General features: G+C 43.3%; 1 protein-coding gene across 1 annotated transcript; it reads right to left on the bottom strand.

Annotated features, from left to right (window-relative positions):
- Nucleotides 1-2,958: 2,958 nt before the first annotated feature.
- Nucleotides 2,959-17,284, bottom strand: LOC147639082 (protein disulfide isomerase-like 2-3). Its single transcript, XM_086787263.1, has 9 exons — nucleotides 17,125-17,284; nucleotides 15,120-15,278; nucleotides 5,269-5,382; nucleotides 4,929-5,101; nucleotides 4,672-4,771; nucleotides 3,975-4,151; nucleotides 3,730-3,875; nucleotides 3,500-3,646; nucleotides 2,959-3,374 (listed from the first exon to the last, which is right to left on the bottom strand). The coding sequence occupies exons 1-9, from the start codon at nucleotides 17,245-17,247 to the stop codon at nucleotides 3,221-3,223; spliced, it is 1,293 nt and encodes a 430-aa protein (XP_086643389.1). The 5' UTR covers nucleotides 17,248-17,284; the 3' UTR covers nucleotides 2,959-3,220.
- Nucleotides 17,285-18,239: the final 955 nt, after the last annotated feature.

Below are 18,239 nucleotides of genomic sequence, written 5' to 3'. Positions count from 1 at the left end.
ACTTTGTTTTCCAAAAAGGAATGGTCCATGTCCTCTTATTGCCAACTGTGCTTCTTTTGGGTTAAAAAAGGCTCTTTTTTTTGTAAACATGACAAAATAATGCAGCTTTTAGGGAAAAGAAGAGTCTTTTTTTAGAGGGAGGTGACGGGGAGAGAGAAAGCCCGAACCCTAAAAATAGGGTTCGTGGGTAACAACATCCTGCCTTTAGGGGTAGACGGGCCATGTTTAGACAGCCGAGAGGCGGTGCAAATAGCCACAAGAAGGGTTGCCAACCTTGGACCCCCAAAAAGTGTGGCTCTTTCCACACCAAAGGAAGTGCCTAAGCACTGGGCGGCGACAAAGGTCACAAGCTCAAGAGCTCCCTCTCTAGGTGATGGAAAGAAAGAGAGTACAAGGTGCCCTATAAAGGCTCTTTACTTTACGAAAATCCTGGCATGTGGGATAAAAATGGACGACTCCATGTACACGCTTCCTCCAAGAAAAGAGAGCTTTGTTCCCCACCTAAACCTTATGCAAAAAACTAATCCTTAATACTTATTCCAAGGCATAGAATGAAGTTGCCAATGTTTATTTTGAGAACGGTAAAATCCATCATTTATTGCCAACGAAGTGCATCGATTCCCCTAGATTAGCCCATGTAGTTGCTCCTTCCCTCCTATAGGTCCATAGAAAGGGAGAGAGAAACCTCAATCAATATAAAATATGACAATTTGGGATCGTGTGTGTGTGTGTGTGTGTGTGTGTGTGTGTGTGTGTGAGAGAGAGAGAGAGAGAGAGAGAGAGAGAGAGAGAGATTCTTGGTGCTATGAAAGGAGGATTTGTTGCCAAGATATGAAGAATACATGATTTTTTTTTAAAAAAAAAACAGCCAAAAAGAAGAATATATATATAGTTAAAGTGGAGTACCGAACCTTGCAATTGGGTATTGCTTTGAGAGAACAAAAGGATACCAAACAAACAATTGAAGATGCACTTTTGTAACGCAAAGGAGTGAGGAGGATGGATTACTTGATGCTATGGAGACCTCGAGATCTTATGTTTGGGCATTCATTAAAAAAAAAAACGCTACTTCTACCACAAAAGATGCAGAAAATGCCCTTTCAACTTCCTCGTATACAACAAAAGGGGAGAAAACCAGCCTCCTTTCTTCAAACCAAGATGGGTTCTCCCCTTGTTTTCCTTATCCTCATCTTGTCTGTGTTATTATGCCATAGCCCAACTGTTAACATGGCAAGCAATTTAGCAAATCGAGTGCACAAAGGCAGCTCCAACACAAAGGGATGCGAGATTGCAAGGCCAATGAGGAACCTAGTGATGGGCAGCAGCACTCCATCCAATGATAAACATATTGGCTATAGAGCCCTTGGTGCTGATAATACCCCATGCCCCCCTCAAGCTGGGCGATCTTACTACACCCCCAATTGCTATCTAGCCACCGGGCCTGCTAACCCCTACTCGAGAGGGTGTATTAAGATTACTCATTGTGCTCGTGATGTCAGTTAATTAACACATTATGTATACAGCTTACTTCCATTTCAATTACATTAATAAGACACATTGCCATTCTGCATTCGACTTTTTCATTTTCATAATATGATGATGATTGCCTTCATAATCTCAATTTCATGTCATGGAATGGCTCGGTTCATTGCAAAACAATGTATCGATCAGCATCATGCTAGTGATTTCCTTGACCCTTTATAGGCCAATGATAAGGTATTGAATGCTAATAAAAGATTAGTTTCTTAATGATATCAATGCCATTGATTGCTCGGCTCAGGACTTGGGCTTGCCTCCGAGTTTTTGAACTTCATTCTTTTATGATTTTGTTACTCAATCCTAGAAAGAGACACAGGATCTATTAAAGTTACACATGTCTAAGTTGCAAGAAATGTTGGTGAAAATTTACATCGAACTTTCTCGATAGGCTCGATTCATGAGTTTGCCATTCATTTCTTAATTTCATCATGATAATCACCTTGCAGTTATTGAGAAGGCTGGGCCCTTTACACACAATAGTTACCAAGCTCAAGAATGCTGTGAAAAGTACAAGGTAGATCACCACTTGAGGTTATGCCGTATAGAGAAGGAAGGGGATCTATGGAGCTCAATGATACACGAGTGAAGCACACAAAACGTGGAACTTTGTCACCAAACCTTGCAACAAATCGTAGAGAATACCTATATTGAATAAATTATCCTATTACAATGTCCACCACAAAGTTCCTTGGGAGACGTTCCAAATGGCCTTTCATAGGTTAATGATGTGTGAAGAGTGTCCATAATGACCTATGAGATCACATCATAGTAACAAAAAAACTTGTTTCTAGCTTTCGAAACAATTTTTAAAAACCTCGAAACCTCCCTAGTATAGCAGCTTCACCCAAGTTTCAAGTTTTTTTCCCTCTTGATTTTTATGGGATTTTTTTATTTTTATTTTTTTTAATATCCTCCTCATCACCTTCCTTCTCTCTTCTTCTCTTGCCTCCTTGGATCCCTTTTCCACCTTTTGTTGCTTCCTTCATTCTCTTCTTCTCCCTTTCTCTTCTTCTCTTTTTCTCTTCTTCTCTTGTCTTCTTTGCCCTTTTTCTTTCTTCAATGTCTTAAATCTTTCCCAATTTCTACCTTCTCTTCTTCAATTTCTTAAGAGTTCTAATCAAGCAAAATTGCCATAATGCCTCACCAAAATAAGCATGGTTTCCCGAGATGTGTGAGAAGAGACCATTTTTTCATCATTACACTATGTTTTTAGATGGCTACTATAAGTTCTTTAAGTATTTATACTTTATGAAATTATAGATTTTTCGAAACCTCGTGGTTTCTTAGCCAAGGGACGAAACCTTTCGAAACAAAACCCCCAAAAACTTCGAAACGAAAAAAACCTAGAAACGTTTCTTGTGACTATGGATCACATACAAGCATGAAGACCATAAAAAGCACTGCCTAACAAGTCAAAAGAGAGAGTGAGAGATGCCTTCAGTTCTCAAATTGATTAATACCTCCTCATTGTTTGCAGGATACATAGCCTTGTTACATTCACATCCCAATGTTTTGCTGTTATATTTGAAGCTCCCACCTTTCAGCTATTTCATGCACTGATTCAAATGGGTGCTTTCAAACACGAGCTGTAAGCATTTGGAAATCCCTTTCCGAAAGTTGCCATCTCAGACAAATTGGCCCATTTCATCTATGTTTCAATTCTCCCTCGAGTAAATTCTGGTCAACTATCAGACATCAGATCTTCGAGTGAGAACTCATCCTCCTCTATAACCTCACCGTCTTTACCGTCCCAAGCTTGTGTTTGCTTAAGTGCAGGTATAGATTGAATGGGTATGTTGCCTTTCCCTCCTCTACCAGCATCTTTCACAAATTCTCTGCAGAAAGGTACATAAAAGTGAGCTACCTACAAAAGGAAAATTGGACCCATCTTGTAGTCTTTCTTTCTCACCCCTTGTAGCATCAGTAAACTGCACCAAAAAAAGGCAGGACACGTGCTTACATTATGGAATCAACCTCGAATGCACTTCGCAAAGGTGCAAACACACTTTTCTTGACATTCAGAGAAACCAATGCGGGATATCCATAACCTCCTACTCCCACTGATTGTTCAAGAGAGGGCTGCTTTCCTGCTGCAACCCATACATAGCTGCCCCAGACTTGCAACATATTAGTATCCTCAAATCTTAGAAAATCTGAAAAACAAATTTGTGAGATCCACCAGTCCCATACCCATAAAAGTTTTTTTTAAACTTCTCTGCAGCTGTTTGCAGAATGCTCAAGTATTTGTTGCGGCCCTCTGCCTTAGAGTCGAGAATGTCGGGCAGAAAAGCCACGAAACAAATTGCAGCTGGTTCACAGTTCTTCTCCAGCACATCCTGAGAATTCAAAGGGAAAAAAAAGTATTTAAGTACTTGCCATGGGTCCACAAGGCAACTCTCTATCTTCAAACACTTGAAGAAAGATTTTCTACTTACTGGCCCAGTAAGTTCTACCACTTCTGGAGTGACAGCATGACCTTCTAGTTGAGCTAGTGCGAAACTCTCAATCGCAGATGCAACCCTTGCTCCCTCATAAGGAGTTGGATTTTCCTTGTCTGCTCCAAAAACCAAGATGGCTGGGAAGCCTTGGACACCATACCTGCTCATCAGGCCCTGCACACAAGCACTGACAGCTCCAAATAAGAACACCTTGCTTGGAAGGCAAAAATATGCCCAGATTGGCCTCTCAGCAAGAACATGCATGTGCCTGTGCATTATGCAGTGTGTGTGTGCATGAAAGTAAGTGTATGTGCATATGGTGGGTGCATGGGTACGTTTGTCTAGCATGCTTCCTGCAAAAGGGAGTCATTGTGGGCATGGCTGTGGGTGTGAATGGTGCACTCAGTGTGTGTGCATGAAAGTGAGCATGCTTCCTGCAAAAGGGAGTCATTGTGGGCATGGCTGTGGGTGTGAATGGTGCACTCAGTGTGCTGTCCATACACTGAGTGGGCGGGTGTGCTGCATCATGCATGCTAGGGAGTGTGTGTGGGCATGGGCATGGATGCGGAAATGTGAACTCACACGGACACTACTTTTGTAGGATACGTGTGCTAGTGCAGATTTGTCTAACTTTCACATATGCACAAGACGTAAAGTTACCAAGAAACGAGTCAAAAGTTGTCAAACTTCATACCTTTTCTGCATCACAATCTACTTGTCCAAGCTTTACTTTTCCTTTCAGTTCTTTCGCAGCCTTTTTCCACTCAGGTGCAAGCTTCTTGCAATGCCCACACCTTTTAGCATTAACCAGCACAAAAAACTTCAGGACTTCACAACTATAGACATGTTTATGGGTGCACAGACGTGCAAGCACGTGCCCGCATGTGCGTGCATGTGCGTGTGTGTGTGTGTGTGTGTGTGAGAGAGAGAGAGAGAGAGAGAGAGAGAGACCAAGGGGCAAAGAATTCCACCAGCCACAGATCCTTGTTATTGAGCACTAGCTTGTCAAAGTTACTAGATGTAAGCTCTATAGATGAGCTAGCCCCATCATCACCATCTTTCTTGCTTCCACCACTTTTGCTTCCACTCTTTTCATTCAATCTCTCCTTCAGAAGAAGCTTTACCTGTATTTTCACATAGATCATGTTATGCTCTTAATTGAACGCTAAAAACTCCCCCACATTTGCGAACTGCAGTTTTGATATTGGTGTGTTACTACTCAAATAAACAATGTTGCTAGAGATTCAAAACTCAAAGGAAACCTGTTAACAATGAGCTAATATAAACTTACCTGTTTAAGACCAAATTCTGCAATGGACTTTGCATCCCGGGGTCCTTGGTAGTCTACAGGTCCCTTGCCCACACCAAAAACTTTGATTGAGGGAAAGCCTTGTACTCCATACTCCTGTTTTCAATCTAACTTCGACATATGAATAGATGAAGGACATTCAACAAATTTGTTTCTTTAAAGAAATGACAAAGAAATTTATAATTACATTGTGCTGTCTTTACATGCTTATAAAATTAGCACAGATGCAGGTATGTAGCACCAAGAACCTTGAGGTGAGGAGAAGAGAGGATGACCGCACACGTGTATCCCAGCCTACACAAAGGACCCAGATTGAGACACTGCATGATCATTCATCAACCAAGCTCCATCACACTAGGCGTCCGGTATGTATTGGTTCCCTTCAGCTCTCACAGCCTTCAGTACCAGAGGCACCCATCACCTTACAGTTTATGAAGCACCCAACCGCCCTTGAAAGCTTTACCGCTGCCCATGAGCTGCCTTGCCAACCTCCAGAGTAAAACAGTGGCTACCCTCAAACTAAGCCACCTTGCTGCATTGTTTTAGTCACTCCCAATTTCCTCCCCTTACCCCTACACAATACTATACATTGCCACCATTAGCAGTGCCACCTTGCTGAATTGTTTTAGCCACTCCAACATCCTCCCCTTACCCCTACACGATATTACATTGCCACCATTAGCAGTGCCAGGCCAAGTCACATCATACAGTTGCCCTTTACTGGTGTTGCTTGGCACCATAAATGCCACTACTGACCACCATTAAGGCTCCCTCTCGCCACCATAGCTGCCACTGTTGGCCAGCATCCTGCTGTTGAAAACTGCAACCCCTCCCAATGTTACAACCAAAGTCCCCTTGCAACAGCTCAAGATGTGCTTGCTTCATGTGCCAGCAATGCATCCTTCTTCCATAGTCACAGGAAATGCTCGAAACACCAGGTCTTGGGCTGCTTCAGCTTTTTCGAAGGGATCTAAAAGTCTGAACTGTGATTCAGCCATATTGGCTGCTTCGATTTTAGGCACATTTCTGCTCTTTCCTCCATTCCCCCCCTCCCGTTTCGGTCGTTTCCCTGCTGTTTGCTTATGCAAATCCCTAATTTCAGTCTGATATTAGCTTTTCTCCTGTTCTTACTTCTCATCAATCTCCTTTCCCCTTGTCTCCCTTCATTTATTCTTGTCATGTGCATGCACATGGACATGCTAATCCTGGGCAATCCCTGAAGGGTAACAGATAAAGACCAGATTCAGGACCAGATTTAGGAGCTTCAGCAGCTAGTATTGGCAGGGAAGGCTTTGTGGTTGGGACCAGGTTCCTGTCAGCCAGAAGATAAGAGGCTTATCAGAGGACATTGGCAGCATGGGAATATTCTATGTCCAAGGATCTGGCCAACACCAAGTCGGCCAGTCCACAAATGCTTCAAGGGCCTATAAATAGCAGTCGCTTAGCTCATTGTTGGCATCTCTCACCTTGTTGGGGTGTTAGGTCGTAGACTAGGAATTCAATAGGTCTTTCCACCTTTTCAAGGGCAGCCTAGGGCTTGCCAAAGACTGTACCCTTTTTGTACAATATTAATATACTGAAAAGTCAGCTCTCTCTCTCTCTTTCCTCTCCATCTTCTCTTTGCGTTTTGCATCAAGATGTTCCTGAAAGATGTTTAGGGCTGAAAGAAGACTCCCAAAGCTTCTACATGTGACATTGGTATCAGAGCTTCTGAGATATTGTTGCTGTTGTTGCCAGTGTGGTGACCAGGCAACATTATATCAACATCAGGTTCAGCAATGCTAAACATTGATGGTGACCAGGCAACATTATATCAACATCAGGTTCAGCAATGCTAAACATTGATGGTGTCCCAGATGAAGGTGCACAGTCCAAGGAAAGTAACACAAGACATGGAAGAAGTTCCTAGGAGGTTGGTTGGTGGTGTTCCACAAGACCCAAGAGGAATTGTAGCCCTGTGAGTCGGATGCCACTTGGGGCACACCATGAAAGGCTTTCAGGAAAACAGTTCCAAGGGAGGATGACCCTTCAAGGGGTGGAGTGAGAGTGCCAGACTCGATACTCAGGAAAAGAAGACCAAAGAAATGTTCAGGGATAGGGCAAGAAGGCAAGGGGACAAAGTAGTGTTGGATCATATCATCTCCAGAGGGTCTACATCACCTTTTTCATGCTTGTATTGGCCATTTATGAGGCCCTGCATTGGCATATCTTTGCAGAGATTATTCAGCATTTTTCTACCAGTTTTTAGGTATTTTTAGGCATTTTTGTAGCATTTTATACTACTGTCTTGCTGTCGGCCTGCTACAGCTGGCCGACCAGCACTCTGGGGGAATATATAAGGGCTGACCCCCTTTCCCCCAGTTCATCTCATTCTTTTGCATCCACTTGAGGTCATTAGCAGCTGCTTCTGCTTCATACCATTGTACAGCACCTACGGGCTTCCCTCGTGCTCAGTTTTCAGCAATCAACATCAGTTTCCAGCATTTACAGGTCTTGTACCTGGGCCAACATCTGTGTTTTCTATTTGCTTCACTTTTTTTCATGGTATCAAAGAAAAACGCTGATCTGTGAGTAGAAGAGAGCTGCGTTTTCTGTTTTGGAGTAGAGGCTTCGATAGTTTGCTGCGTTTTCTGCAGGTTTCAGCGTAGAAGGTGCTGCGTTTTCTTCCGGGAGCAGAGGCTTCCTCAAGAGTGCTGCGTTTTCTTCATCTGACACTTGGGACTGTTGTATTTCTGAATTTTTGTCTGATTGTTGAAGCCCTCTTCTAGGTGCTGAGGACAGGGATCTACATCTTGGAGAGATCTTCCTCTCCTTTCAGTTTCCCACCCTCCCTCCCTTTCTTCTTGCTGTGCACAGCCTAAGAGGAGAATTTGCTGATTTTTTTCAGCCCCTTTCTTCAGAGAAGGTTTCTTGTCAGAGGACATGGCTTCACGAGGTTTCTCTACTGCCGCTCCTTGTCCTGTTGATTCTCCAGCACCATCACAGCCTGGATCCCCTGCTCCCACCGCTCCACAGGTGGTTCCTATTCCCAGTCTTTCCTCTCTGAGTTTCGCTCATCCAGGTCTTGCTCGCACCCCTACCCACATACCATCCTACAATCCTCCCCAAGTCAGTGACTCCATGAAGCTTACAGCAACCAACTATCATACTTGGTCTTTCTACACTCAGTTGTTGATGGAAGGAGCCTGTGTGTGGATGGCTATTTCCACCCCTCACTTGGTGGACCCTGCTTTGAGAAGCATATTGGATGCTCGGGCTCATCTTATCATCATCCATTGCATGACTCCATCTATACAGGCATAGTTTGTCTCTTCTTGGAGTAATGCTCATCAGATGTGGATAGAGATCCAGAGGAGGTATGGGAGCGTTTCGACAGTGAAGATTGCCAAATTGGAGTTAGATCTGGAGAAGCTTACAATCAATAAGTCAGATAACTTGATTGAGAAGATTGGAGAGTTCACCCGTACCAAGCTGCAGCTTGAGGAGTATAGGAGCACCATCAACAATACCATCCATAAACTTCTTGGTAAGTTGCCTGCTTCCTTTGACTCTTTCAGGGATAATATTTATTTCCGTGATCCTATCCCCCCTTTTGAGGAAGTCGTGAGTTATCTCCACGACAAGTGCATGCTTTGCGGAAAAGGCAAGTCGGAGTTTGCCTTTGTTGCCTCTGACAAGGGCAAAAGCAAAGGCGGAAAAGGGAACTCCAACAACAACAACAAAAACAGAGGCAAAGGCAAGGGTAAATAAGATTCTAAGGAATCCAAGGACAAAAGCAATGAATGTGATTACTGTGGCAGGTCAGGTCGTACTGAGGCTCGCTCTTTGCTCGTCGTGATGATTCTCGAAAGCCAAGTATAAAGCCCAAGATGCTTCTAAAGCATCTGACAAGGACAACACCAAAGATTAAGGCAAAGTTTCAGAGGAGGGATATGCCAAAGTTGCATACATGGCAGTCACAGATTCATCCACTTCTTCACACGATTCATTCCTCGTGATCACAGATATGACTTCTCCTGAAGATGTTAGTGACATACATGAAGCGGTGGAATGGGTTGGTGATAGTGGTGCTTCTGCCCACATGACCAATCAGGCTCATATCTTGGAGGACTACCAGACTCTCTTCTTCAGTTTATATCAACGACAACTCTTCGCTTCCTATCACCGGTGTTGGTAATGTTTCTTTGGGTTCTTTTGCCACCTTACATGATGTTCTAGATGTACCACGGATTTCCAAAAATTTGTTTTCAGTATACAAAGCTTCTCAGAAGGGACTTGGTGTGTACTTTGATGATGAGGTCATCGAAGTAATTGACAGGAAGACTCTCTCGGTTGTTGCCAATGGAGTCCATGATGGGGGGCTCTACAAGATCACCAATTTTTCTTCCCAGATCCCTCACACTGATTCCCATATTCATCAGTTTTTCTTCCCCGTGATGGCTTTGGTTTCTGAGGCAGATACTTCTTTGTGGCATTCTCGCTTCGGTCATTTACCCATTGCTGCCTTACAAAGTTTCCATTCTAAGCAGATTGTCAGCGGACTACCTCAGCTCAAGTCTCTCTCACACATCTGGTCATCCTGCATGATGGGCAAGTATCATCGAGATGCATTTCCAGAGGAGGCCACTCATCGAGCACCCCGAATACTGGAGCTTATACATGCAGATCTTGTAGGACCTATGGAGGTTGAGTCTCTTGGTGCCGGGCGGGGCTCGAAATTTTCTTCTTGTGGATGATTTCACTCGCAAAGTCTGGGTATGTTTTTTGGCTCGCAAGTCAAATGCTTTTGCCAGTTTCAAGACTTGGATTGCGATGGTGGAAAATCAATCTGGGGGTAGAGTTTCATTCCTCGAGATTGATAATGGTGGTGAGGTTGTACCATTTGATGACTTCCTTGCTTCGAAGGGCATTCACCGACAGATTACCGTTTCGTACACTCCTCAGCAAAATGGCGTTGTGGAACGAAAGAACTGGACCGTCAAAGAGATGGCTCGTGCTTTGTTGCATCATGAAGGTCTCCCTCCTGCTTTTTGGGGTGAAGCTGTGGCTACCTCAGTTTATCTCATTAACCACTCTCTCACAAAAGCGGTTGAGGGGATGACTCTGGAGAAGGCTTTTACATGCCACAAGCCTTCTATTTCTCATCTTCGTGTTTTCGGTTGTGTTGCTTATGTGCATGTCCTAGTAAGAAAAGGATCACACTTGCCCCGAACTCAAAGAGGATCGAGTCCTGCTTTGACTCCGGGATTACCCTCACCAATGCTTATCTCATCACTACTTCCAACAGCATCGGATGAGTCCTCTATTGAGGCTAGATCTTCTTCTTCACGCTTTGAGAGTAAGGCTGGCCTACCTTGGTGGGTTCAGCAACTCTTTAGAGATTCTGGTCTCACTGATGCACACTGTAACACGCGGAAGCTCTGGGAGTCTTCTTTCAGCCCTAAACACCATTGATGCTGCTGCAAAAACGCAAACAGAAGGGAGAGTAGAGAGAGAGAGATATGCTGGAAATTCAGTATATTTCTGATGGTACAAAAAAGTACCTACATCTACAGCCCTAGGCTGCCTTCATGAAAAGGTGGTATACACCCAAAACAAATCCTAGTCTAAGACCCAACTCAAAGGAGTTGAATGATCTAACACAATGAGCACCTACGCCTTTTATAGGCTCTTGGACTTCTTGGAGTGCTGGCCGACCAGCAGTCGGCCAGCCGACTGGCCCTGGCCGACTGGTCACATAATCATAAATGTAGTGCCGACTGGTCATAATCCCATGTACTAATGCGCTTTCAACCGCCCTGTCCTCTGGTACAGCCGACAGCATCCTTCTTGCAGCCGACAGCATCCTCTTCATGGCCTCCATGCCTTGCTCCAAGTCCACACTTGCCTCTTCACCACCTTATGCTCCAAGTTCTAGTTCTAATTGATCTTTTTTTGGCTGCCCCTTCTGGATTAGCTTCTGAGAATGTCCATGGCATTTTATGCACATGACATCCCCCTCTGCTAAACTTGTGACGGGATTCCAACTTGTTCTTGGATGACTGCCATCATTCCATTCTGTTCCCTGAATCCCTCTGTCATCCATCCGTCTCTAGCAACCCTTTTCTCTGAAAACCCGGCCCGGTCTCCAAAACCACTCTGGCTCTGAATAAAATCTATGCATCTGTTCCCTCCAATCCCCAATCCATTCCTGCCTTGACTCTGAACACTGTCTTGGTCTTCATTCCTGAGACATGAGTCTGGCACTCTCACATCACCCCTTGGAGGATAATCCTCTCTTGGGACCGTTGCCCGAGAACCTATCTGGCTCATAGGACTGCCATCCCCTCTGGCTTTGTGGAACACCACCAACAAACCTCCTAGGAGCTCTTCCCATTCCTGTGTTCCTTGCCTTTGGCTTCGTATCCGTGTACTTTCTTGTACCTTGGACCTGTACACCATCATATGGGACTGAATCAATGTTTAGCTTTGCTAAGCATGATGCTCTGATACCAATGTAACACGCGGAAGCTCTGGGAGTCTTCTTTCAGCCCTAAACACCACTGAGAACATGCCGATGCAAAAACGCAGACAGAAGGGAGAGTAGAGAGACAGAGAGAGAGATGCTAGAAATTCAGTATATTTCTGATGGTACAAAAAGGTACCTACATCTACAGCCCTAGGCTGCCTTCATGAAAAGGGTCCATGGCATTTTATGCACATGACACACAGCTCCATAACCAGACCTCTACCATCACCCCTGGACCTCGTCGTTCATCTCCGGCTTCCACATCTCATCACACAGTGAATTATACTCTCATGAGTTCTCTCCAGGAGATCGATGAGCTTGAGAGTCCAGAGGAGGCTCTTTCACAGCCGCAGTGGTGGCGGGCAAGCTATTGAAGCAGAGATGGCCTCTATTGAGAGGAATAACACTTGGTCTTTGGTGCAACGGCCTTTACATCATCGTGTTATTGGTGCGAAATGGATTTTCAAAGTCAAGTTTCGTGTAGATGTTACTTTGGACAAGTACAAAGCCCGCCTTGTTGCTCGAGGATATGCTTAGAGGGCAGGTGAAGACTTTGATGAGACATTTGCTCCTGCAGCCAAGTATACCACCATCAGAATTGTTTTGGCTCTGGTTGCACACTTTAGATGGCCCGTGTTCCAGATGGATGTCAAATCCGCTATTCTGAATGGAGATTTAGAGGAGGAAGTTTATTTTGAGCAGCCTCCTAGTTTTGTGTTTCAGGACAGGACACCCATGTGTATCTTCTACAATAGGCTCTTTTTGGTCTCAAATAGGCACCCCGTACCTGGTATCAGAAGATTGATGCCTTCTTGTTATCTCTTGGCTTTGAGAGGGCATATGCTGACAACAATCTCTATGTGCTTCTTTCTAATGGAGATATTTGTGTCATTGTTTTGTATGTTGATGACCTCATTCTTTCTGGCTTAGATACTGGTTTGGTTGCACAGGTTCAATCCAAGCTTTTAGACATTTGAGATGACTAATCTTGGCCTTCTACATTATTTTCTTGGGCTAGAGGTTTGGCAAAAAGATGACTGTATCTTCATTTCTCAGCAGAAGTATGTGAGGAAGCTGCTCTCACTTTATGGGTTGTCAGATTGTACACCTCTCTCTTGTCCCATGGATCCCAATGCCAAGTTATCCAAGAAGATGATACACCTAGGTGGATTCCAGAGTATCGGTAGATTGTTGGCTCATTGCTTTACCTTGCCAACACCCGTCTACACATCTCCTATGCTATGAGTGTCCTTAGCAAGTTCTCATCAGCCGCTCCAAGGTCTCATTGGCAGGCAGCTTTGAGAGTTCTTCGTTATCTTCGAGGTACTTTAGATTATGGCATCACCTACTCCAATGGGGCTGATTTGGTTGGCTTCACAGATTCTGATTGGGCAGGCTGCATTGATACTCAGAGGTCTATATCTGGATATTGCTTCATGCTTGGTACTGGATTGGTTTCTTGGAAGTCTCAAAAGCAGAGGATTGTTTATGCTTCTTCCACCGAGGTTGAGTATAAATCCTACGGAGGCACTTTGGATTCATCAAATTCAAGAGCATTTGTACTGTGCCGACACTTCCCCGGTTACTATCTTCTCGGATTCTCAGAGTGCTATTGCTTTAGCACAGAATCCTGTGATACGGGGATGATCCAAGCATATTCAAGTGCATTATCATTTTGTATGCAACTGGATCGAGTTGGGCCTTCTTTGACTAGTCTACTGTTCTACCAAGGACAATGTGGCTGATCTCTTCACCAAACCATTTTTGAGAGCTACTATGGAGGTGTTACTTCAGCGTGCTGGCATTGGATCGCCCCTCTGGCACTGAAGAGGAGGTGTTGGATTATATCATCTCCAGAGAGTCTACATCACCTTTTTCATGCTTGTATTGGCCATTTATGAGGCCCTGCATTGGCATATCTTAGCAGAGGTTATTCAACATTTTTCTACCAGTTTTTAGGTATTTTTAGGCATTTTTGTAGCATTTTATACTACTGTCTTGCTGTCGGCCCTGCTTACAGCTGCCGACCAGCACATTGGGGGAATATATAAGGGCTGACCCCCTTTCCCCCAGTTCATCTCATTCTTTTGCATCCACTTGAGGTCATTAGCAACTGCTTCTGCTTCTTCCCATTGTACAGCACCTACGAGCTTCCCTCGTGCTCAGTTTTCAGCAATCAACATCAGTTTCCAGCATTTATAGGTCTTGTACCTGGGCCAACATCTGTGTTTTCTATTTGCTTCACTTCCTTTCAAGTGTAACAGATGCACACATCTTCATCACTTTGGAGTGAAGTCAGAGATAGGGCAAGATTGTCTGTGAAAAGGTTGCCAAGAAGGGAAGGATGACACAAGGGGATGATGACAATCATCTAGGGTCAGAAGTTGGAATCCCGTCATCAAGTTTAGTAGAAGGGGATATCATGTGCATGCATATGGACATGCTAATCCCTAAAGGGCAGCAGATAGAGAGTAGATTCAGGACCAAATTTAGGAGCTTGGGCAGCTAGTATTGGCAGGAAAGGCTTTGTGGTGGGCCTAGGTTCCTATCGGCCAGCAAATAAGAGGCTTATCAGAGGACGTCGGTAGCATGGGAATATTATGTGTCCAAGGACCTGGCCAACAGCAGGTTGGCCAGGTCCACAAATGCTTCAAGAGCCCATAAATAGCAATCGCTTGGCTCATTGTTGGCATCTCTCACCTTGTTGGGGTGTTAGGTCATAGACTAGGAATTAGATAGGTAGCCTAGGGCTTGCCAAAGATTGTACCCTTTTTGTACAATATTAATATACTGAAAACTCAGCTATCTCTCTCTCTTCTCTCCATCTTTTGTTTGCGTTTTGCATCAAGATGTTCCTAAAAGGTGTTTAGGGCTGAAAGAAGACTCCAAGAGCTTCCACATGTGACAATTCTCCTCTTTTCTTACATCTCCATGTGTTTCCTCTCTCCCTCTTCTTCTCCCCTCTCCCCCTTGTTTTGCATCTCTCTTGCTGACGTGGCATTTACACATTTCAGCTCCCTCCCCCACAATGCCATCTCTATTTCCCCAATTCCAATAACTACGCCTACATCCCACAAGCTGCATCAAGCTTCATCAGGTATCTGAAGCACCAGGCAGTACATTTGCCATATCTTTCTTTGAAGCAAAAGCACTAGGCATATGACACTGAAAACCACCTCTTCGTGCATTTGAAACATTTTGACCTTTGATATACATCATGTAGCTTTCTCTTTTTGTCTTTTCCTCAATATGAAATATACAAACAAAGCATTGCAATGCTTCAAAAACCGTCATTACTCTCCACTAACAGTTCAAACCTTCTTACCTGTGCTAAGGATTTGTGTGTATCAGCATCGAGGGCAGCAACTTTTACAACTCCCTTCAAAACAGTCGCCACTTTTTCCCACACTGGAGCTAGAGCCTTACAATGGCCACACCAATTGGCATAAAATTCCACCAACACAACTCCGTCTGCTTGTAGTACCTGAAATGCCATAAAAATTCTTTCAGTATTATGTAGTAAAGCTTTAACTCTTCTCATCCATCACTTGTCAGAAACAGAAATATTCATATAAGGAGGGTTCAGCACACAGCCAGAACACTAACTAATTAACTTTGCTAAGATACCCAAATTAATTGCACAGGGCATTGCTTATGATGCTCATGACCATGGCTTCCCTTTACATTTTGAGATCTTCATGTGCTAAAAAGCTGACATTCACTACCATCTACTAAGCAACCCATTAATGAGCATTGCTTACAATTGTCACCACCATCAGAAACCCTTCACATTTTAAAAACTTCATTTGCTAGAGAGCCGCTTCCAACCTTTGAACCATCAAATCTATAATGTAAGGTATGAAAGAACCTAGGTGTTGCTTTGTTAAGATCTCGATTTTCAATCCACATAACACTTTACTACTGCTTAGGGGGGGTTCACGACAGTTTGAATCATGTGCATTCAAAGGGTGTGGACAAAACCCCCTACTGAGAAAGAAATAATCCCTTTTCATTACCAAAGTCACATTAAAATATGCCTCATGTAATTTTGTTTTTTAAGTTTATATTTATGTCCAACTAGTATTTTCTTTTGAATGAGAATAACGCCATCCTTGGGCATTCTTCCAATTTTTCAAACCTAGGACACCACTTTAAAAACTCTTAATAATTATCATACCTGCTCAAACGTTGTTCTCACTTTCTTGAAGAAATGTCACAAAGATGCACTCATAATAATTGATTAAGGTTATAGAAATACACTTCTGACCATACATTAACATAGTTTATCAATTAGCCCCAAAAGCAGGGTTTGGGGACCTGTATGATCAAAATCACCATATGGTAGTGAATCTTGGCAACCAAGTACCACTTGAGGCCTAGGGTTGTGGGTGGGTGGATCTGTTTGTGTGTATTCCCAATGAGATGGAGACAGGCAGATGGACCAGATTTCGACATCTCAGTTTCTGCCTCTGATAATGACAGGCAACTGCAGCAGATTCTGACCACTAAGCACTCCAAAATTTAATGAGATCAATGGCGACAGGGCTCACATTTTGATGCACCCACATCAGGTCGAGCCGGAAATTCTGAAAAATAAGGCCCCTTGATCGATCCCCCCTCTAACGACCCCCGTCCTTGACAAGGGAGAGGGGGAGGGGGAGAGGGGGGGGTGGGGAGGGGAGGGGAGGGGGTTGGGGTTGGGGGTGTTGTTGGTTTAGGATACTACTAGGCCTAATACATTTTTAGGGCATAATACTTTGATTGTAAACCGAGAATGCATCCAAGAAGTTACGTACTTTAAACTTTCAAATTTTAACTAAGCCACTCTCAAACCAAGTCGATGGCGGTCTTGTTTAGATGCAAGACTTCAACCTTATTATTATGACATGAACCCTCATCTTGGCAACAGTGATGATAACTTATCAAGTTGGAAACATCCCATTTTTTCTTTACTTAAGGTCACACCCACCTAATATAACCCTTAATCTAGCCATTAAGGCCACTTGATTGATGCTTTTTGAACATAAAAAATCCCTATGCAGAGGTAAAGAGGCATGAACCCTGGTATTTTCCACTGCAATTGTAGATTAACTTCTGACTAAAACACTGCAGAAAGGATTCCATAAATCCTAAAATTGGCATTTTTATTCAAGCCAGTATTGTACTTAACCTTGAAGCTCGTCTTTGTTGCGCAATCAGGCACTCAAACTAGAATTCTACATGATTTGATGTGGGAATGACATCAAAATCCCAAAACAAAAAAAATAAAGAAAGAAAGGGATTTTTTAACAACAAGATTCATGGCGGAAAAGCAAAAAAGCAAAGCAGACCTGCGACTTGAAGTTGGAAGCGGAGAGCAGGACTACGTCTGACGAAGGGCTGTAGAGAGAGAGAGCTGGGCAGAAAGCCACGCACAGAGACAGGAAGACGACGATGAAGCCAGACCACGCCATCGCTGCAAAGAAAAGATGCAACAATGCAGCAAATATTCACTCACATATATATATACAATACCTTGTATATGATCTAAGATTTTCCGACCAATAGAATCACAGTTTACACGTCATTCTCACTCTTTTAAAAAAACAATCTACATATTCATAATTCCGTTTATTTATTTTTTTAGCTGGAAATTTGAAAGAACAACATCAACGCCCCATTCATGCCACAATTCCGTTTATTTTTTTTTATTAGCTGTGAAAGAACAACATCAACGCCCACACACCCATTCATGCCACCTCTCGCACGAGGAAGAATCGAACCCTTAACCTCGAGACTCTCGATTCCCAACTTTTCCATTGCACTAGCTCGCGCTTGGCACAATCTACATATTCCATATTTTATCTTTTTAACCCTTTTAAGAAAACAATCTACATTTTCCATATTTTATATCTTTTTGGCCTTCCTTTTTAAAAAAAAGTATGCCTTAGTGGTATGTAAAAAGGTAAGCTTAAGTGGTATGTAACATTATGAGAGCTACACCAACTCAGCCCAACACACGCACCCTAATATTTGTCTAGACCAGCTCCGTCCACACCTCTTATGAGACCAACAAGCCTAACAGGCCCACACAATTAAATTTCAGCATTGGAAGCAAGTTGATGTAAAATCTCGTAGCATCTATGCAAACCATACGCTTATGAGACTCTTCATGTACTTCGTAGAACAAATAGAAAGTGAAAGCACACCATTTAATCTTTCTTCCACTTTGAAATTTTTGGAACGTTACTTTTGTTACGATTTTAGGTCATCAATTTTAACCATTTGGGCTCATCTTTTTCTTAAGAGCTAGGAGGTTGAGTAGTCTTATCCTTATTACTCATGGTAGATTAAACTTTTAATTTTTCTTATTACATTGCATTTTAGAGAGGAGAACATGTAGCATTAAAAATATGATTAAGGATAATTACGAAGATGACAATGAAAATAACAAAACAACTAAAAA

The sequence above is a fragment of the Cibotium barometz genome, chromosome 4 (genome assembly GCF_041138505.1).
Source record: "Cibotium barometz isolate CiBa-2024 chromosome 4, ASM4113850v1, whole genome shotgun sequence".
NCBI lineage: Eukaryota > Viridiplantae > Streptophyta > Polypodiopsida > Cyatheales > Cibotiaceae > Cibotium > Cibotium barometz.
This window is presented reverse-complemented; position numbering and strand designations above follow the sequence as displayed.